Source organism: Rhinoraja longicauda, chromosome 1 (assembly GCF_053455715.1).
Source record: "Rhinoraja longicauda isolate Sanriku21f chromosome 1, sRhiLon1.1, whole genome shotgun sequence".
Lineage (NCBI taxonomy): Eukaryota > Metazoa > Chordata > Chondrichthyes > Rajiformes > Arhynchobatidae > Rhinoraja > Rhinoraja longicauda.
The window spans coordinates 39,415,749-39,438,282 of NC_135953.1; the positions used below are offsets into that span (position 1 = coordinate 39,415,749).

The 22,534-nt window shown below is 43.8% G+C and overlaps 1 protein-coding gene across 3 annotated transcripts in view; it reads right to left on the reverse strand.

Annotated features, from left to right (window-relative positions):
* LOC144591940 (putative E3 ubiquitin-protein ligase HERC1) overlaps positions 1-22,534 on the reverse strand; it is a 209,667-nt gene that overhangs the window by 16,060 nt on the left and 171,073 nt on the right. For all 3 annotated transcript variants that reach the window (XM_078395990.1, XM_078395980.1, XM_078395998.1), the window contains exons 62-73: positions 21,958-22,023; positions 20,082-20,207; positions 17,064-17,202; positions 16,451-16,632; positions 11,474-11,629; positions 9,392-9,514; positions 8,478-8,580; positions 7,918-8,087; positions 6,939-7,077; positions 5,253-5,422; positions 2,781-2,950; positions 1,835-2,000 (exon numbers count right to left, since the gene is read on the reverse strand). In XM_078395990.1, the coding sequence (XP_078252116.1) occupies positions 1,835-2,000; positions 2,781-2,950; positions 5,253-5,422; positions 6,939-7,077; positions 7,918-8,087; positions 8,478-8,580; positions 9,392-9,514; positions 11,474-11,629; positions 16,451-16,632; positions 17,064-17,202; positions 20,082-20,207; positions 21,958-22,023 (1,710 nt within the window). The remainder of the gene's footprint in view (positions 1-1,834; positions 2,001-2,780; positions 2,951-5,252; positions 5,423-6,938; positions 7,078-7,917; positions 8,088-8,477; positions 8,581-9,391; positions 9,515-11,473; positions 11,630-16,450; positions 16,633-17,063; positions 17,203-20,081; positions 20,208-21,957; positions 22,024-22,534) is intronic.

A 22,534-nucleotide genomic window follows, 5' to 3' on the forward strand; every position in this document is an offset into this window, starting at 1 on the left:
GCGGCCCGGTGGTATGAACGTCGACTTCTCCAACTTCAGATAGCTCCTCTGTCCCTCCCTTCCCCTCCTCCTTCCCAGATCTCCCTCTATCTTCCTGTCTCCACCTATATCCTTCCTTTGTCCCACCCCCGACATCAGTCTGAAGAAGGGTCTCGACCCGAAACGTCACCCATTCCTTCTCTCCCGAGATGCTGCCTGACCTGCTGAGTTACTCCAGCATTTTGTGAATAATGAAATCAGCGATTCCTCCAAGTTAACAAAAATGTCCAGTAAACAAATAATTCCAAAGTTCAAAATTCACAATATGCAAAGTCTAAAATATTATTGAAGTGTTTAACAAAGAAGTTGCTTAAATAGTTTGGAGCAACCACATACTGGAGCTTATTTTTGCTATCAAATAGAAGGTTAAAGCTGTGCACACTGTAACAGTATTGTTTCCCTCTCATTGCAACTAACACGGGACCCCACACATTATAGCGCAGATGCATTCCCAAAAAAATACTTCTGCTAACACCAAGCCGTGTCATCTGCGCATGGTCAAAAAACAAGAGTCGAAAGGGCGCTGTAGCAGTGCAGCGATAGAGTTGTTACCTTACAGTGTCAGAGACCCGTGTTCGATCGTGACTACGGCTGCTATCTGTATGGAGTTTGTACGTTCTCCCTGTGACCGCATGGGATTTCTCCGGGTGCTCCGGTTTCCTCCCACACTCCAAAGATGTACAGGTTTGTAACTTAATTGGCTTAGGTAAAATTGTAAATTGTCCCTAACGTGTGTGTGGGATAGTGCTAGTGTGCGAGGATTGCTGGTCAACACGGAATCGGCAGGCCTTTTTGGTTTAGTTTAGAGATACAGGGTGGGAAAGGCCTGCTCCCACGCTGTATCTCTAAACTAAACAGTAGCCTAGCTTGCGGAACCACATGGAATGCCTTTCCAAAATCCATATTTCAGTGATCATCCCTTTTATGTTCCTCAGCTCCACCCATATAGCCTCACTTGACGAACCATCCGTAATGTCCCCTCTGACCACTGCCGTGACATTCTCCTTGACCAATAATGCAGCACCCCATCCTCTTATACCTCCAACTTTGTCTGTCCTGAAGCACCTGTACCCTGAAACGTTGAGCTGCCAGTCATGCCCCTCTCTTAACCAAGTTTCCGTAATTGCTTCAACGTCCCAGTTGCCAGTACCTATCCATGCCCTATGTTCATCTGCCTTACCCATCGGGCCTCTTGCATTAAAATAAGTGCAATTTAAACCAACTTCCTGCCTTTCTCCCGACTGTTCTGACAACTGAAAAATTTCTCTCATCACCCTCCATACCAATTTCTAACTTTCTATCTTGTCCCCCTGTTAATCTAGTTTAAACCCACCCATGTAGCACTAGAGAATATTTTAAATTTATTTCCCTGAGAATCAATGAGCTGGATAGCACTGCCTATTACAGGGGAAGCTAATGAAAACACAACAAATGACGGTACTGGGAATTAATTCTCTTTTAAATTCTGTGCTCAGTATTATTACTTCCAGTAAAAAAAGATACTAAGTGCTGGAGTAACTCGGCAGGTCAGGCAGCATCTCTGGAGAACACTTAACATCTCATTGAAGAAGAAAGGTATAGAGAACCTGCTAGAATGAGTTTTCATGGAGTTTGACAGGAGCAGCACCATATGGAGCATAAAAACAGCAGGGGGCAGTCATGTTGATCAAGTAACATACAGTAAGATGAGAGGAGGTAGAGGGGCACAGGCATCTATCGATCTTTGGGCCGAATAGCTTGTATTCTACTTTGGTACTTTGTGTTTCTATATGATTCTTAGCAAATTAAAACTTACCTGGCACATTTCAGTAATTGTGTCATCAAATACTCCACCAGCATCATCGGCACCTTCTCCGATCAGCTTCACTTTCCATGCTCGTGATGGAAGCCTCAGTTCTGAGGCATTGAGCTGCACAACCTGTTTGGCAATCTGAATGAAGATAGGCTTGGTTGACCGACCCCTGGAGTAGCGGATAAATATACAAGGACTGAACATCAGAATATATGCAAAATTTATTTGACAAAAGCAACTCTGATTTAAAAAAATGCAATTGTCCGATTTTATCAAGCATCATCGTGGCAACATTCAAATGGAGGGGAAAAAAATGCAAAATGTTAATACTGGCAGGAATCTTCAAGCACACGAGCAGCAAATTTCAATCCAAAAATGCGTTTTGTTAACCTAATTATGCAAGTGGCACTGAAAATAGAAAAACAACACTGCTGATGCTGGAAATCTGAAATAGAAACAAAAGATGCAGTCAACATTAAACGGGTTTGGGAGTATTCGCGGAAAAGGAAACAAAATTAATGTTTCAGATTGAAGACCCCAGAGCAAAAGTGGGAGAGTAAAAAAGTTAGTTTTAAGTTGCAGAGAGGGTAGGTAAGGGATGGATAGGACAAAGGAAATATCCCATATAGGGTGAGACCTGAATCGCTGTGGTGATAAACTGTGAAGAAGCCTTTGCATTGAAAGGCCAATGAGGGCTGTTAGAAGGACCAAACGATGGAAGCTCGGTGCCTCAAAGACCAGAGAGTCGAAAGGTTATCCAGGCATCACAACCCATGAGGTCCTGCTTTTTAACCTTCTGCCTAATCCCTATATTTACTCTGCAGAATCTCATCTCATTTTGTACATATATTATTGGTACAAATGTATACAAAATCCTCTGGCTTCTTGTGGAGTAAATTACAAAATATATACAATACCAATTTCTAGAGTTGCTCATCAAGCAACCTACCTTGCAGAAATTCTTTTCACTGTGATCTGAGGTCCATAGGTCTTTCCCTGAATCATAGTTCTTCCTATTGACCGCACTAGTGGCAGGATGTTCACTTTTGGAGACAGCAGTCCTCTCAACCGCCCTTGAGCAATTGCTGAAGCTCCAATATTATACAGGGATGCATTAGTCTGCAGAAAGAGGAACAATAAAACTTGCAAATAACTTCATTTTTATTCTTTGTTACTACAATTATAATTTTGTTCAATTAAAACAAATTCTGCAGGAGAAAATAAAACAATGCATTTTTAATTGGTTTCATCGGCTAAAAATGTATTCATCAAAAAGAAACATTGCAAGAATAACGATAGTAGAAAGGTGGGCGGCACAGTGGTAGAGTTGCTGCCTTACAGCGCCAAAGACCCGAGTTTGATCCTAATTACAGGTACTGGCTGTATGGAGTTTGTGACCGCACGGGTTTTCTCTGGGTGCTACAGTTTCCTCCCACATTCCAAAGACATGCTGGTTTATAGATTAATTGGCTACTGTAAATTTCCCCAATGTGTAGGATAGAACTAATGTATGGGTGATCGTTGGTTGGCATGGACGGTGGGCCAAAGGGCCTGTTTCCACTGAAACTTAGTTTAAAACATTTAAGATAAACAATTTCCTGGGAACTCATAACCCTACATTAGAAAGAACCTTTACAGATGGATGTGCTTCCTCAGTTAGTGACTATCCACTTAACGAAGAAATAACAGGTGAATAAGATGGCAAATATAGAATGTGTCCTTTCAGCTGAAAGTAAATCAAACTCCATACTCTTGCTTAGTCTGAATAGTAGAGCAGTTTGATTATTAAGGGTGCCAGAGCTAGTGGGGCGAACGCAGGTGAATGGGGTTGAGAGAGAAAGATAGATCAGCCATGATTGAATGGCAGAGTGGACTTGATGGCCCGAATGGCCTTATTCTGCTCCTAGAACTTATGAAGTTATTTAGAATGGATTTTTCAAATATGCTCTTTGAGGTATGGCTGGATATAAGAAAACATCTTTCTTATAGAATTTAATCAACCTGAAACTTTGTTTCTCTCCGAGATGCCTGCTCACCTACTGAGTATTTCCACCATTTTCTGTTTTAATTTCAAATGTTGAGTATCTGGAGTTGTGCTTTTTGATGAGAAAACAATTCACTTCTTTTTCTCAGATTTGTGACCAGGATCAATGTAATTAATGTAGTTATATATTTTGACAAAGTAAGTTAGCATTAACAGTCTATGGAGTTTTGAGCACCATAGGATATTACTTACATAGACTTTCTGAAGTCATTTGATAAAGTATGGAATTTGAGGAAGCTTTTGGTAGCATCATGGGACCGTAATTATCAATAGTGGTCTCTGTGTGGTGGGGAAGCTGGAATCAGTGATGAGAGGATCACTGTCAACATTTTAATACAAACATAGGGGGAGGCTCAGCATTGGAGCCTCCAGTTTTCTCCATTTCCAGATCTGCCAAGCAGGAAGTACAGCAAGTTGCTTGGATACCACTAGGAAGTAATATGAGGACATAAAATGTGTGGGAGTGCAATGATTTAGCAATTACAATTCAATATAAGACTAAGGAGTTAGTGGTGGGCTTCAGGAGGAGATGAACACCCCTGTCCCCCGTCTCCATCAATGATGTGAATGTGCAGTTTACCAAGGAGTACAAATACCTTGGAGTGTACCTGGACAGTAAACTGGACAGGTCCTGGAATGCTGAGGCCCTGTACAAGAAGGGACAGAGCCAGCTGTACTTTTTGAGAAGGCTCCGTTCCTTCAATGTCTGCAGTAAGATGCTACAGATGTTCTACCAATCGGTGGTAGCCAGTGTCATCTTCTTCGCTGTTGTGTGCTGGGACAGCAGGGCAAAGGCTGCGGACGCCAACAGGATTAACAATCTCATCAGGAAGGCTGGCTCTGTCTTGGGGGCGGAGTTGGATTCATGGGAGGTGGTCTTGGAGGGGAGGATGCTTCTCAAACTGTGGAGCATCTTGGACAATACTGCTCACCCCCTCCATGACACACTGGTCAACCTGAGGAGTACCTTCAGCAATAGACTGGTTCCATCAAGATGCAGTACAGAACACCACAGGAGATCCTTTTTCCCTGTGGCTATCAAACTGTATAACTCCTCCCCCTTTGGTCATGGGGTAGACTGACTTCCCTCCCCCCCCCCACAATCTTTGCACATCCCCAATCCTTTCCACTCATCACTTTAATTTCATGTTTCATGTATCTTGCGTTTAATGACTGTTGGCAGATCATTTTCCCTGATAAATAAGGTTCTATCGCATCATATCGTATGGGGAAAGGGAGAAGTCCAACACTAACACAATACACACTTTTCTTTAAATTCTGGGCTCATCAGCAATTACATCAATTAATGAATTATAAAAAATAAGAAACAACCTATTAACAACCATTGTTCCAAACACAATAAAACTAAAGTAATACCTGATTATTAGAGTTGAGATTTAATAGTCGCCAAGACTTGTGCATCAGATCAGAGAAGTGAAACAGAACCCGCAGTCTATTTGTGAGGGTTTCTGGGCTGCACTCTTTAAGCATGCCATACTGAGGGGGTATCATCAATGGTATACCAAGTTGAACAGGAACTGTGCTACCTATAATTTCAAAAATAGTATGTTATGTCTCTAAATTCATCCAAGGTTAATTCAGTTATACATACTTGCAGAGAAAAATCAGCTCAGAGTTTGAAATGGTTTCCAGTCTAAAATGTCAGGTCACCCATTTAACAAGAGTTTGGCTTATTTTAGGTTTAAAAATGAATAAATGCATTACATTCTTTGCAAAGGCTCTTTACATCATGCTTCAAAACTACGCTGTCATTAGTACATGCAAAAGTGGACAGGTAGGACAAGTGCAGATGGGCCATCTTGGTCGGCATGGGTAAGTTGGGCCGAAAGCCCGTTTATGTGCTGTATGACTATTATACTATCTCCAAAATCCTCTAATTCAGACAACATTCTGCTGCATTCTCCAAATCCTCTAAATCCTTCCGGAAATGGGGCGATCAGAACTGTGCACAATCCTCCAAATGCAGTCTTACCAAAGTCCTACAAAATCACATAATTTCCTGACTCTTATACTCAATAACCAAAACAATGAAGGCAAGCATACCATGCCTTCCTCACCACTTTATCTACTTGCGTTGCCTCTTTCAGGGAGCATTGGACTTGGACCCCAGGATCCCTTTGTACATTAATGCTGTTAAGGGTCTTATCATTCTGTATACCTTCCCCTTATTTGACCTTCCAAAGTGCAATACCTCATACTTGATCAGATTAACCTCCATCTGCCATTCCGTTGCTCACACAACTTTAGCCACAACATCAATCCAAGTATTCCAAAAAGGCTTGCTTAACCTCAATGTCATTCATTTAAAAGAAAATGCTTTAATGCTCTCAGGATACAGATCTCTGGTGCAGGAAAATATTTAATGTCATCTCCAATTGTCAAGAGTGTTTTATTGTCATGTGTCCCAGATAGAATAATGAAATTCTTACTTGTTGCAGCACAACAGAATATGTAAACATAGTATATTGTAAAACATATGATAAACAAGAGAGAAATAAAAGTTCAGTGTGTCTACACCTACCCACAAGTGCACTCACACATATATATATATATATATATACACATACATACACATATATATACATACATATACATATATATATATATGTATTTTTACAATACAGGAGAGATTTTGAGGAAAAAAATATTCAGGTTTTTACACCAATACACTGTTCTTAACAAAAATCTGCCCATCATGTGAAACCTTATAAATACCAGATATAAATTTGATAACTTCAAGACCGAAAGTCAAAAACTTTTCATGTCAGACAAATGTTTATCGTTTTATCACCATTTTGGATACCAAAAACGTGACATAAAAACTCTGCCACATTTAGTCATGAATATTTAATTCATAAATAAACTTCATATGGGCCCACCTTCATGAACTATAAACATTTCATAACTTTGAGACATTTCCAATTTTCTGAATTGGCCCACTTAAATCACATCCTGATCATACATGTTCTATTCACCGTGTTATTGAAACTGATGTTAGTTTCATCAGTACCTTTTGCAGCATAACGTTATCGTAATTGTTACCTGGAGTTCTTGGTGTAGGAGGAGGGGTGGTCCACGCTGCACTGTGACATCGGCCAGCTGAAATCTGACGAATATTCTTCCCTTGAAGTGCAGTAATTAATGTTGGCTCTTTAACTTGATTGGCATGACTTAGTCCAAGCTATTGAAATTTTAAAAATTACATCACTATCTTACATGATGGCTATACAATTTAGAGATGACCAGATGGATAGAGGAAAACATTCAATGGAGTTCTGACCAAAAAAAACCATATTATAGAAATGAAGAGCAGGCTAAACAGAACTAAAATATTTAAATAATACCAGATTAGTAACGCAGAGATTGGTGGAGGAATAATCCAGTTAATTATATCGTCTGCTTTCTCCATTAAAAAAAAACTGCTTTCTCTTTTAGGATATGGGATGAAGAAACAGAAGTGGATGGGAATCAAATCTTTTACTGGAAAATATAAAGCAGTAAGTACACAAGTTAGAGGAAGATACAAGGAACTGCAGATGCTGGTGTCTAAAATCGACACAAGGTGCTGAAGTAGTTCAGCGGGTCAGGCAGCATCTGTGGAGGACAAGGATAGGTGACGTTTTGGTCAGGACCCTTCTTCAGTAGTCATGTTAGATAGGTCAGTAATGATAATTATGCCTATTTTGACTGACTGAACATTCATTGCTCTAATGACGAGGGCTCAATCTTTTGTGGCGATCTAACTGTTGTCCATTGAAATCAGACAAATAAGCACAACAAAAATAATTATTTTAATAAAATTTCTGGCTGGGATGGCTCGCTCATGAGCCATGACAAATTGCTCAATGCACAGGTCAGACGACAAATTAGTTTAACGACTTTTCAGTTTTAAATGTAAACTTCTATTGAAATTCTATTTTTTGTATTTCATCAAGCAGAAATCAACTTTGTAATGGACTGTCAGGTTCAATATGATTTTGAAGAAATGAACTCTCAAAAATTGGAAAGTCGATGTATTTACCTGACCTTCAGAATTACATCCCCAGGCATATACATCCCCCGTGGAGCACAAAGCAAGTGTATGCTCCGATCCTACTGCAATATCTTCCACGAACAATGATTCCAACGCAGGCACCTGCTGTGGGCGGTTGTGGTTACGCAGCAAGGAATCTGGCAGGCCAATAAGGCGCTCTAAACAATTATTAAGAACAAAGTATTCAGAGAAGACATCCCAGTGCTCGACATTTAAATTATAGCTGGTCACGGCCTTATATAAATCGGTACTTTGTATGCTATTAACAGCCAATGTCTTTAATAATAATAATAATAATATATTTATTTTATATAGCGCCTTAACACATGCACAAAGCGCTTTACAAATACAATTAACATAGAAACAAACAGACAAACAGACAAACTATCCTACTGCTTTAAATTGTATTTTTGTTTAGACATGTGTTTGTTTTTGTGGAAAGCACTTTGGGCTGCATTCAATCGCATAATAAGTGCTATATAAAGTTATTATTATAATTATTCCTTGCAATAATATTATTGTAAAGATGGGAAGAGATAAAAATGTACCTTGTCCAAAAGTGAACACACGACCATCCATTGTTAGTGCAACAGAAAACTGGGTTCCACAAGCTACTTTCTTCACACCTTTATTGCAAAGGGCCTCAATTCTCTAATCGGTTAAAAAAAAATCAAAGCTGATGATTGCTGTCAGAGATTATCTATCAATATACCAGAAATTGATTTAAACTTCAATTTAAGAAAAAAAGGGTTTGGATGCTCATATATTTGTTTTTTTGACCGCAAAGTCAGTCTGACATGAAATCTCAAAATAGGCAAAAATAGAGAAAATCAGAATCATTTGATTCAACATGATATACATATGATAATGTTAATGGTTACATACAAGCCAATTTGTGAACAATGACTTCATTCAAACCACCCATGAGCAGTTTCCAAGCTTTACGTTCATTTCTTTGAGTTACCCATTTCAGTTGTTAAAAAAAATAATCATAGTATTTTATAGTGAAGAAACTGGCACTATCAGCCACAGTACCAGATTCTTAGGACCCACTGTAAAATATATTATTTTTTAACAACTGAAATGGGAAATGAAAGTAAAGCTTTGGTTCTAATTGGTTACATCATATTTTCTTGCTCCATTCCATTTGAAAGTCAGGCTAATGAATTATTCAAGACACTTTTGCAATACCCATCAGAGCTCAATTAACAAATCTAGCAGCCAAAATTATTGTTCATAGCCCTGTACCCAATATAGCCAAGCTGTTACCAAAACCATGTTGAAAAGTATTTTCCCAAACACCATCTGGTAAACTATTAATTTTGGGCATTACTTAACAGTTGTGTCAAATACCTCAATGTAAAGGAATGAGGTGGCATTGGCCCTACAAAACATCAATAAAAATTGGGCTCTTCAAATATACTTTCTGTAGAAGGCTCTTGTGTCTCTGTTTTGTTCTCACCTGGGGACAGCATTTAACAGTACAGGCTCCTAAGCCTAGCTTTCCATAGTCTCCATCACCGAAGGACCACACTGTCAATCTGTCTGATGAAACCACAAGAGTGTGATTCAAGCCACAAGCCACCTGCAGAAATAAAAGAAATCCTACCTTGCTTTATAACAATATCTATATGGAAATAGTTTACAAATATATAAATAATGCAATCAACAATTACAGCTCTAAGTTTTTTTCTGAACAGTAACTGCAAATGCTTTTTTCCATGAATATTGAATAATGGCAATATAAAAATAATCTCAAACTTTCTGCAAACTCATGAAGTAAATGACATGCCATTCATGTCCTCTACCTTGCTTCACTAGTAATGTGAACCACATCCATTCACCTGCTTCTGCAAGAATATGGGCAGATCCTCCATCTTAAATCTGACATTTCCATTTGGGAAAATGTTCTCTCAGTGACAGTTTTGGAAGTGAAGCATGCTGGCTGCCAAGGTAGTCAAATATGAACAAACAAATTAGGAGGAGAAGTAGGCCTCTCAGCCACTTTGCCATTCAATAAGATCATGGCAGATCTTCTACCTCCATGTCATTTTTCTGCCCTATCACCACATACTGCAATTCCTTTAATATCCAGAAATGTATCTTGAATGAACACAACGGCTACTTCTGCTTTTAAAATCATTCCGATTTTCGGACTTTGCGACCAATGTCGTTTGGGGACAGGAGCTCCGCAGATTCAGGACCCATGAACCAAACCTCATGAGTCACCCTGCCCATGCCTAGCATCAGTCCAGTAAATCTTCTCTGAGAAAAAAGTTGCTAGAGGCCCTGCATTCTGCCCGGCTTCATCAATCGGCCGGCAATAGTCTTCCCAATGGAATGCATCTGGCAGGCTTCCAGGGCAAGAGGGCTTTGATAACATAGTGTGGAAGAAAATATTAAAATTCTTCCTTACTTAATTTGATCGGAATTAAGCAAGGTAACAAAAAGGTATGCGGATGTGGCAATTGGCATCTCTCATTGACCAGGGGCAGAAGAGGATCGTGAGAATGGGCAAAATAAGCTTTAGACGCATTACCTCTTGTCTGGGAATGGTGAATGTAAACATAACAAAGATAGGACAGAGATAAGGAAGCTTGTTTTCCTCTAGGAAGTTACAGTAGACCACCCACACCCCCTACCTCTAGTAGCATAGAAATGTGGCAGTAAATGGGGGGGGGGGCTTTTGATTGGCTCGGAGAGGGGATGGTGGCGCGGTCCGCCTAAAAGATGAGATAGAAAAATGTTAAAATGCCCTTGTATTTTATGTTTGACTTGTATTAACCATCTGTTGATGAATAAGGTTGGCATAAACAAAAAGTATGGTATGACTAATGAAATAATTGGTACCCATGTGGTAGATAGTAATAACAGGACAAAATATATTTTCGTATAGTTGTATCTAACAAAAAACAAAAGTTGTTTACTGCACAGTATAACTGTCGGCTAATTTTTCTGTGAAGTCAGAGAACTGGTGAACAGTTAACTGCCATCATCTCTCCATGATATCATGCAATCAAGTCTCTTGAAGCAAACGTGTGAAGTCTCCGCTTTTAATTTCCTTTAATTTCCCTCTAAATAAATTTCTTCCACACATAGAAATGGAGGTTACATTTACCTGTACCAATGGTTAAATTGACCGATTTATTATAGGTAAAGACAGGGCAGGCCCAAAGTTAAAATACTGAATTAGGACAAAGCCAACTCTGATGATAACAGAAAGGAACTTGCTGAAGTTAATTGGAATAGGTCCTTTGTGGGCAAAGGCACATCCGGAAAGTGCGATGTTTTTAAAAGTGTGATGCCAAGAGTTCAGGGCATGCATGTTCCAGTTAGAGCGAAGGGCAAGGCAAGTGAGAGTAAGAATGCCCGTGCATTCTAATCAGAAAAGGGCAAGTGCAAGATGATTCATTACTTGATGAGATGAATAAATTACTAGGCCTGGATGAAATGTATCTCAGGTTTTCAAAGAAGCAAGGTGGGTCATTATGTAATTGCATGTGATATTTACTTTATAGATCAAGCAAGTTCTGGATATCAGTACCTGTCCTACTGAATAATCTTCCAGTGCCGTCACCTTTTCAGGCAGCATTTTGTTGGATGTACTCCTGAGTCCCAGGCGTCCATAATCTCCACTCCCAAAGGTAAAGAGTTTTCCATCAACTGTTACCACAGCTGAATGTTTAAATCCACAAGAGAGCTATTCAAGCAGGAAGAAACATTATTTAGTTCAATTTCCTGGAAACAACAATTAAGTATATAACTTGAAAAGCTGCCATGTTCCAAAGTTTCTTGAACTTGATGGATATCAGATATGGAGAGCCATAGATTGTTGCTTGTGGGGTTAAACATTATTACATCCGTACTATTGTGGAGGAATGAAGCATTTCAAATTTATTTGTGTTGTTGGTGCTCACTCCACGCCAACCCTGCACAGGACTCTCACAAAAAGGTCGGGAGAGCAGCAGCAGCAGCAAGGACGACCGTTGGCTGAAAGTAAGTGAGTGTGAATTGCTAGTAAAAGTCCGTTTAAAAAGAGCGCCAAAGGGATGTCATTCAGTGAAGCGCATACCTCCAAGCTCGTCAGAGGAAGGCAGGATAGGAGTGAGTGCGGGGACTGGCTGAGCAATTAAATTAGATGTTTGGTAAATTGCCCAATTAGTCAATTAACCGGTAGAGGTTAAGGGAGGTGCTGTGGTAGTCTAGCGTGCTGACCTCTACCGGACCGAGGCCAGACGACAACTCTCAGACACCTCTTCCTACTTATCCCTGGACCATGACCCCACCGACAAACACCAGACCTTTATCATCAGCACCATCACGGACCTCACCACCTCCGGCGATCTTCCCTCCAATGCCTCCAAACTTATAGTTCCCCAGCCCCGCACGGCCCGATTCTACCTCCTACCTAAAATCCATAAACAGAACTGTCCCGGCAGACCCATTGTCTCTGGCTGCTCATGTCCCACCGAACTTATTTCCACCTACCTTGACTCCATCCTATCCCCCCTGGTTAAATCCCTCCCCACCTACGTCCAAGACACCTCACACGCTCTCCATCAGCTCGATAACTTCCGGTTCCCAGGCCCCCACACCCTCATCTTTACCATGGATGTCCAGTCACTCCACACTTCCAACCCCCACAAGGATGGTCTCGAAGCCCTCCGGTTCTTCCTCGACCGCAGAACCAGCCAATCCCCATCTACTAACACTCTCCTCTGCCTAGCAGAGCTGGTTCTTACCCTTAACAACTTCTCCTTTGACTCCTCCCACTTCCTCCAAACCAGAGGCGTAGCTATGGGCACTCGCATGGGCCCTAGCTATGCCTGCCTCTTTGTCGGGTACGTCGAACAATCCCTGTTCCGGGCGTACACCGGCCCCATCCCTGAACTCTACCTCCGCTACATCGACGACTGCATTGGTGCTACCTCTTGTACCCATGCAGAACTCACTGACTTCATACACTTCACTTCCAATTTCCATCCTGCCCTTAAATATACCTGGACTATCTCTGACATCTCCCTCCCATTTCTGGACCTCACCATCTCCATCACAGGAGACAGACTAATGACTGACATCTACTGTAAACCCACTGACTCGCACAGCTATCTGGACAACACTTCTTCCCACCCGGTCTCCTGCAAAAAGTCTATCTCCTACTCCCAATTCCTCCGTCTACGCCGCATCTGCGCCCGGGATGAGGAGTTTCACACTAGGGCATCAGAGATGTCCTCATTCTTCAGGAAACGGGGCTTCCCCTCTTCCATTATAGATAAGGCTCTCACTAGGGTCTCTTCTACATCCCGCAGCTCCGCTCTTGCTTCCCCTCCCCCCACTCATAACAAGGACAGAATCTCCCTCGTTCTCACCTTCCACCCCACCAGCCAGCGTATCCAACAAATCATCCTCCAACATTTCCGTCACCTACAACGGGACCCCACCACTGGCCACATCTTCCCATCCCCTCCCCTTTCTGCATTCCGCAGAGACCGTTCCCTCCGTAACTCCCTGGTCCGCTCGTCCCTTCCTACCCAAACCACCCCATCCCCGGGCACTTTCCCCTGCACCTCCTCCAACCTCATCTATTGCATCCGCTGCTCCAGGTCAACTTATTTACATCGGTGAAACCAAGCGCAGGCTCGGCGAATGCTTCGCTCAACACCTGCGCTCGGTCCGCGTTAACCAATCTGATCCCCCGGTGGCTGAGCATTTCAACTCCCCCTCTCATTCCCAGTCTGACATTTCTGTCATGGGACTCCTCCAGTGCCATAGTGAGTCCCACCGGAAATTGGAGGAACAGCACCTCATATTTCGCCTGGGTAGCTTGCAGCCCAGTGGTATGAACATTGACCTCCAACTTTAGATAGTTCCTCTGTCCCTCTCTTCCCCTCCCCCTTCCCAGATCTCCCACTATGGCTTCCTGTCTCCACCTATATCCGTCCTTTGTCCCGCCCCCCTGACATCAGTCTGAAGAAGGGTCCCGACCTGAAACGTCGCCCATTCCTTCTCTCCTGAGATGCTGCCTGACCTGCTGAGTTACTCCAGCATTTTGTGAATAAATACAGGATCTGATAAGGGAACTCAAGGTAAAAGAGACATTAGCAGTGATCATAATATGATAAGTGTTAATCTACAAATTGAGAGTGAGAAGGGAAAATCGGAAGTGTCAGTATTACAGTATAGCAAAGGGGATTACAGAGGCATGGGCCAAGAGCTGGCCAGATTTGACTGTAAGGAGACCCTAGCAGGGAAGACGGTGGAACAGCAATGGCAGGTATTCCTGGGATGGCAGGTATTCCTGGGAATAATGCAGAAGTTGCAGGATCAATTCATCCCAAAGAAGAGGAAAGATTCTAAGGGGAGTAAGAGGCACCCGTGGCTGACAAGGGACGTCAAGGACAGCATAAAAATAAAAGAGAAGAAGTATAACATAGGAAAGATGAGCGGGAAGCCAGAGGATTGGGAAACTTTTAAAGAGCAACAGAAGATAACCAAAAAGGCAGTAGGGAAAAAAAGATGAGGTACGAAGGTAAGCTAGCCAATAATATAAAGGATAGTGAAAGCTTCTTTAGGTATGTGAAGAGGAAAAAAATAGTTAAGGCAAATGTGGGTCCCTTGAAGACAGAAGCAGGGGAATTTATTATGGGGAACAAGGAAATGGCAGACGAGTTGAACTGGTACTTTGGATCTGTCTTCACTAAGGAAGATACAAACAATCTCCCAGATGTTCTCGTGGCCAGAGATCCTAGGGTGACGGAGGAACTGAAGGAAATTCACATTATGCAGGGAGTGGTGTTGGGACTGATGGGACTGAAGGCTGATAAATCCCCAGGGCCTGATGGTCTGCATCCCAGGGTACTTAAGGAGGTGGCTCTAGAAATCATGGACGCAGTGGTGATCATTTTGCAATGTTCTATAGATTCAGGATCAGTTCCTGTGGATTGGAGGGTAGCTAATGTTATCCCACTTTTTACGAAAGGAGGGAGAGAGAAAACAGGTAATTATAGACCAGTTAGTCTGACATCAGTGGTGGGGAAGATGCTGGAGGCAATTATAAAAGACGAAATTGCGGAGCATTTGGATAGCAGTAACAGGATTGTTCCGAGTCAGCATGGATTTACGAAGAGGAAATCATGCTTGACTAATCCTCTGTAATTTTTTGAGGATGTAACTAAGAAAATGGACTGGGGAGAGCCGGTGGATGTAGTGTACCTTGACTTTCAGAAAGCATTCGACAAGATCCCACATAGGAGATTAATGGGCAAAATTAGAGCACATGGTATTGGGGGTAGGGTACTGACATGGATAGAAAATTGGTTGGCAGACAGAAAGCAAAGAGTGGGGATAAATGGGCTCCTTTCAGAATTTCAGGCAGTGACTAGTGGGGTACCCCAAGGCTCAGTGCTGGGACTGCAGCTATTTACAATATCCATTAATGACTTGGATGAATGGATTAAAAGTAACATTAGCAAATTTGCAGATGACACAAAGCTGGGTGGCAGTGTGAACTGTGAGGAAGATGCTATGGGGTTGCAGGGTGACTTGGACAGGTTGTGTGAGTGGGCGGATGCATGGCATATGCAGTTTAATGTGGATAAGTGTGAGGTTATCCACTTTGGTGGTAAAAATAGGAAGGCAGATTATTATCTGGATAGTGTCCAGTTAGGAACAGGACAACGTGATCTGGGTGTCCTAGTGCATCAGTCACTGAAAGGAAGCATGCAGGTATAGCAGGCAGTGAAGAAAGCCAATGGAATGTTGGCCTTCATAACAAGAGGAATTGAGTATAGGAGCAAAGAGGTCCTTCTGCAGTTGTACAGGGCCCTAGTGAGACCGCACCTGGAGTACTGTGTGCAGTTTTGGTCTCCAAATTTGAGGAAGGGTATTCTTGTTATTGAGGGCGTGCAGTGTAGGTTTACTAGGTTAATTCCCGGAATGGCGGGACTGTCGTATGTGGAAAGACTGGAGCGACTAGGCTTGTATGCACTGGAATTTAGAAGGATGAGAGGGGATCTTATTTAAACATATAAGATTATTAAGGGGTTGGACACATTAGAGGCAGGAAACATGTTCCCAATGTTGGGGGAGTCCAGAACCAGGGGCCACAATTTAAAAATAAGAAGTAGGCCATTTAGGACGGAGATGAGGAAAAACTGTTTCAGTCAGAGAGTTGTAAATCTGTGGAATTCTCTGCGTCTGAAGGCAGTGGAGGCCAATTCTCTGAATGCTTTCAAGAGAGAGCTAGATAGAGCTCTTAAGGATAGCGGAGTCAGGGGGTATGGGGAGAAGGCAGGAACGGGGTCATGATTGAGAATGATCAGCCATGATCACATTGAATGGTGGTGCTGGCTCGAAGGGCCAAATGGCCTACTCCTGCACCTATTGTCGATTGTCTATTGTTTAAAACAGTTCTGTGCACAACACCCACTGCCATGGATGGCAATTAGTACAAACAAGTAACTATGAAAAGTGTACCAAAAGGTTATCAATCTTTTCACTGTGTGAGAAAGAGTTTGCATACCTGCACTATGTCTTCTCCCTGCAGCGCTTCGATTTGTCTAGGTCTGCGCTGTCTTTCACTGTTTCCATGTCCAAGCTTTCCATAGTCACCATCACCCCAGCTGAAAACTTCCCCACTCTCAGCTAGAGCCATAGAATGACCATCGGATCCACACGAGGTGACTAACTGTATCACAACATAACCTGGCAAAATAACCAAAAGGCTGATTACTCTGGAGGTCTAAGGAACTGCAAAAGTTGGAATCTTAAGCAAAACACAAAATGCAGGAGGAACTCAACAGGCCAGTGCAGGAAATAGACAACATCCATTCAGACTGATAGTAGTTGGGGGGAGAGAGCTGGAGGCAGGACAAAGTCTGGTAAGTGATAGGTAGGCTCTGGTGAATAGGGGGGGGGGGGGGGGGGTGGGTATTGTGTTGATTCACAGATGGGTGGAATGTGACAAAGACTAAAGAAGAAAGATAAACAATAGGGTGTCAGATAAGGAGAGAAGAGGAGTGAAGTGTCAAGCCAGAGAAAGGGATATGTGTGGAAATGGGCAAGGGAAAAAGGGGGCAATATTGAGAATTAATAGTGAGTAATTGCATCAGTTGTGGAGTGTTGCACATGCTTACCCTGCAATGCTGCAATGACAGTGGGAGTGTGGAGGTCATCAGAGTTCCCTTGACCCAAGCGTCCATAGCTACCTTCTCCAAAAGCTACCACAGTTCCATTGGCCTGAACAATAAAGGTGCAATTCTGTCCGCAGACCACCTAGTCACAAGAAAAGCAATGAAATCTTAATTATGTTACACTGCACCACACATTACGATACGTTAGAACTTTATTTATCCCAGGAGGGAAATTGATCTGCCAACAGTCATAAAACACAAAATACATGAAACATGAAATTAAAGTGGAAAGGAATGGGGATGTGCAAAGATTGGGGAGTCAGTCTACCCCACGACAGAAGGGGGAGGAGTTGTACAGTTTGATAACCACAGGGAAGAAGGATCTCCTGTGGCGTTCTGTACAGCATCTTGGTGGAACCAGTCTGTTGCTGAAGGTACTCCTCAGGTTGACCAGTGTGTCATGGAAGGAGTGAACTGTATTGTCCTGTAGTCCTGTCACCCACCTGGCCCCAGCGCCCCGGACCATCATTGGACTACAACCCCCAGTGGGGAGCGCACACCCCTCCAGGGTAATAATAAAAATAATGATATAATATAATAATAATACTTAAAATATAATCATGTAATAATATAAAATGTTATATTGTAGTGGGTCTGGACGATACAGGAATCAGGCAAGACGCCAGGTAAGGATTAACAATAACTTTAATGCAGCATCAGAAAATCCACTCTCTTCAGTCTCCCGCACGAGTAAACTCTAGCCCCTTCAGGCAAACCCCGTAGCCAGACCCCTCTACAGCCCTGTCCACTTAGTGCCGAGGGGGATGACCCAGGGAGTGGCCTAATCCCCCCTGTCCACTCAGTGCCGAGGGGAATGACCCAGGGAGTGGCCTAACCCCCGGGCACCGCCACAGGACCCCCCCCCCCCCAAGAACCGGAACCACGAAATGGACAGGGGGACGTATGAGACGACCAGCCCATGTGCGCACCATGGCGGTCGCAGGAACCGGAACCACCCCGCCTGGGGAAGACAACCGCGGTCCACGTGCGCCGGCTTCAGCCACGAAATAGAGACAGTCTCAGGACGACCCCCCATGTCAAAAACAAAGGTGGCAGAGTCACGCTCAAACACCTTGAACGGTCCTTCATACGGACGCTGAAGGGGCGTCTGGTGAGCATCCCGTCGCAGGAAAACAAACGGACAGTCCTGCAGAGCGGAAGGGACATGCGACTGAACCGAACCATGGCGAGACGTCGGCACCGGTGCCAGCTTGCCCACCGTCTCCCGAAGGCGTTGCAGGGCGAGCGATGGTTGTTCCGCCTGACCCTGGGCTGATGGAACGAACTCACCGGTGATCACTGTCAACGGGACCCCGTACACCAATTCAGCCGAGGAGGTGGCCAAGTCCTCTTTGGGCGCAGTGCGGACGCCCAGTAGCACTGACGGGCGGCGGTCACCCAGGCCCGGCATCCGGAGGATCTGGGTCGCCCGCTCGGCCTCGCTGAGGCTGAACTTCTGGAGCAGAAAGGCCTTGAGGGCCTCGTACTTATTGCCCGCCGGGGGGACGCGGAGGAAGGGTCGGACCCGTCGCGAGATGGCCTGGTCGAGGGCGCCGATCACATAAAAGAACTTGGTGGCGTCGGCCGTCACGCCCCGCAGTGCGAACTGCGCCTCGGTCTGGTCAAACCAGAAGTCAGGGTCATCGGTCCACAGGGGAGGCAGCTTTAACGCCACGGCGTGGAGAGCGGTGCGGTCGGCAGGGTCCACGGGGTGGGGTCCGGCAGGGTCCAGAGGCTGCTGACCGGCAGGGCTGGGTAGCGCGGGTTGAGGAGCGTTCGGGTCCATTGCGACTTGCGAGGAAATGTCGAGGGTCACCAGTGTAGTGGGTCTGGACGCAGCAGGAATCAGGCAAGACGCCAGGTAAGGATTAATAATAACTTTAATGCAGCATCTGAACATCCACTCTCTTCAGTCTCCCGCACGAGTAAACTCTAGCCCCTTCAGGCAAACCCCGTAGCACCAGACCCCTCTACAGCCCTGTCCACTCAGTGCTGAGGGGATTGACCCAGGGAGTGGCCTAATCCCCCCTGTCCACTCAGTGCCGAGGGGAATGACCCAGGGAGTGGCCTAACCCCCGGGCACCGCCACAATATTGTACATGTATTAATATATATTAATCTCTTGCAGGGAAGGGGAATGTGGGGGGTCCGACTGATTCTGGGGGGTGAGAAGGGTGCTAGACCAATGCAGGAGAGGTTTGGAGCCGATTGGAGTTGTGGTTAAATGCAAGGGTTATTTGAGTATAATCTGAGTGGGATCTAGCTGTGCATTGCAGGGGAGGGGGATGTGGGGGGAGTCTGACTGATTCTGTGGAAGGGGGAGTCTGGAAATAATTTAACCGGCTGCCGCACAGCCCGCTCTGCCTGCTGCTCAGTTACTAAAGAACCTTTAGTAACAACGGGACCCAACGGGTCCACGGGTCATCTAGTCACCATTAAAATGTCTACCTCTCATCTTACAGCTATGCCCTCTAGTGTTGGACATTTCCACCTTTGGGAAAACGGTTCCGACTGTCTCCTCTATGTCTTTCATAATTTTATATATTTTTAATCAAGTCTCCTCTCAACCTCCAAAGTTCCAGAGAAAACAGTCCAAGTTTATCCAACCTCTCCTTGATGCAGAAACACTCAAATCCAGACAGCATTCTGGTAAACCTCCTCTGCACCTTTTCCAAAGCATCCACATGTTTCCTATAATGAGTGACCAGAACTACAGTAGGATACGATAGAACTTTATTTATCCCTGGAGGGAAATTGGAACTGCAAGCAATACTCCAAATGCGGCCTAACCAAAGTTTTATAGAGCTGCATCATGACTTCAGCGATGTCAGGAGAGTCGGAATCTAAAATTCAAGGAGTTCTTAAGTACATTAGCTACCATTGCCTAATTTTGGTCTTAAAATTTTGTTTACACTGACGTTTCTAATGTGGAACTATTGATTGAATTAAAATAATCTTCACCTGAACAGCTTGTGTCAAAGTTGATGCAAGAGTGGGTATTAAGGCACTGCCTCCAGCATCAGCCAGCTGTCCATGACGTCCACCTCCCCACAAGAATACTTCGCTTTTACCACCGAGTTGCCAGTCCTAAATGAACAAAATGTTTAGATTTAGATATACAGCGTGGAAACAGGCCCTTTGGCCCACCGGGTCCGCGCCGCCCAGCGATCCCCGCACATTAACACTATCCTACACACACTAAGGACAATTTTCTTTCCTTTTTTTTAAACATTTGCCCAGCCAATTAACCTACATACCTGTACGTCTTTGGAGTGTGGGAGGAAACCGAAGATCTCGGAGAAAAGCCCACGCATGTCATGGGGAGAACGTACAAACTCCGTACAGACGGCGCCCGTAGTCAGGATCGAACCTGAGTCTCCGGCGCTGCATTCGCTGTAAGGCAGCAACTCTACCGCTGCGACACCGTGCCGCATTACATTATACATATATAACGATCAGGAAAAGATAATTGGGATTTGGATTATATACCAGTTAGTTAATTCTTATAACTTTAGGGTATAAAGCTGAGAGGTTGGAAGATCAGAGTGCAAGGGTCCTGTGATAAATAAACTCGGTGACTTTTAACCTAACTGCATTGAATTCACAGAAACCACCAAACTGGCAGTCTCACTTGAAACAACTATCATGAAATTCAAGAGTAAAGAATAATCCTTTGAGCTGAAATATTAGCTTTTTCTCTCTTCACAGATAGACAATAGACAATAGGTGCAGGAGTAGGCCATTCGGCCCTTCGAGCCAGCACCACCATTCAATGTAATCATGGCTGATCATTCTCAATCAGTACCCCATTCCTGCCTTCTCCCCATACCCCCTGACTCCGCTATCCATAAGAGCTCTATCTAGCTCTCTCTTGAATGCATTCACAGAATTGGCCTCCACTGCCTTCTGAGGCAGTGAATTCCACAGATCTACAACTCTGACTGAAAGTTTTTCCTCATCTCCGTTCTAAATGGCCTACCCCTTATTCTTAAACTGTGGCCCCTGGTTCTGAACTCCCCCAACATTGGGAACATGTTTCCTGCCTCTAACGTGTCCAACCCCTTAATAATCTTATACGTTTCGATAAGATCCCCTCTCATCCTTCTAAATTCCAGTGTATACAAGCCTAGTCGCTCCAGTCTTTCAACATACGACAGTCCCGCCATTCCGGGAATTAACCTAGTAAACCTACGCTGCACACCCTCAATAGCAAGAATATCCTTCCTCAAATTAGGAGACCTAAACTGCACACAGGTGCGGTCTCACTAGGGCCCTATACAACTGCAGAAGGACCTCTTTGCTCCTATACTCAACTCCTCTTGTTATGAAGGCCAACATTCCATTGGCTTTCTTCACTGCCTGCTGTACCTGCATGCTTCCTTTCAGTGACTGATGCACTAGGACACCCAGATCTTGTTGTATAACCCCTTTTCCTAACTTGACACCATTCAGATAATAATCTGCCTTCTTATTCTTACCACCAAAGTGGATAACCTCACACTTATCCACATTAAACTGCATCTGCCATGCATCCGCCCACTCACACAACCCGTCCAAGTCACCCTGCAACCTCATAGCATCTTCCTCACAGCTCACACTACCACCCAGCTTTGTATCATCTGCAATGTTGATGTTGAGTATTCCCAGCACTTATTGGTTTTACTCTTTAGTGGTACAAAGATATTTTGAAACCAAGTGCAGGAAACATACAGCTTCCCATTTAATATACTAGATGCAGAGTAGATAATGTTTCATACTAATGGATATTCTGAGCAATACAAACTTTGGGAAATAATTTTCAAATGTGCAATATACTGCAAATGTTCTAATGTTTTACCTCTGGTCTAGATGTGGCCCAGGTCATAAGCTGCTCATCCATTACATAACTCCATTTATTGTTCTCCTGTTAAATAAAAATATTTATTGATGATAATTTGAAATAGATAAGGGAAAACTTTTCAGCAATGGCAATTATTTATACAATTGTACCAATAATACTCTGATTTAAAACCTCCACTGCCTTGTGGCCATATCCAGTCATGGAAAAGGCTCCAGGAGTAAACTTCAAGAAAAATCTGGCGTTGGAGCCCCTAAGGCAGTTGGTCGTTGTCTACAACCTCGTTCTGGCAGCTCCTGCGACGGCGCTGGTGCCAAACTATAACGGCTCTGCTGTTCCAGTGAATCGATCAGTGACGTGGAGAGGGGGGACGTGCTGCATGGGCAACAGCCTGTCCTTCATATGACATCGCCCAGGCTTGCATCCGACCACACATCGATGCTGCTCTAGCCGAGGTTTGGAGCAAGCAGCCAACAATCAGGATGCATCACCCATGGTCAGCCATGACCGAGAGGGACCTTAGACCTTAGACCAATATTATTATTATTAATTTTATAGCTCAAAGCTTCGGTTGCCA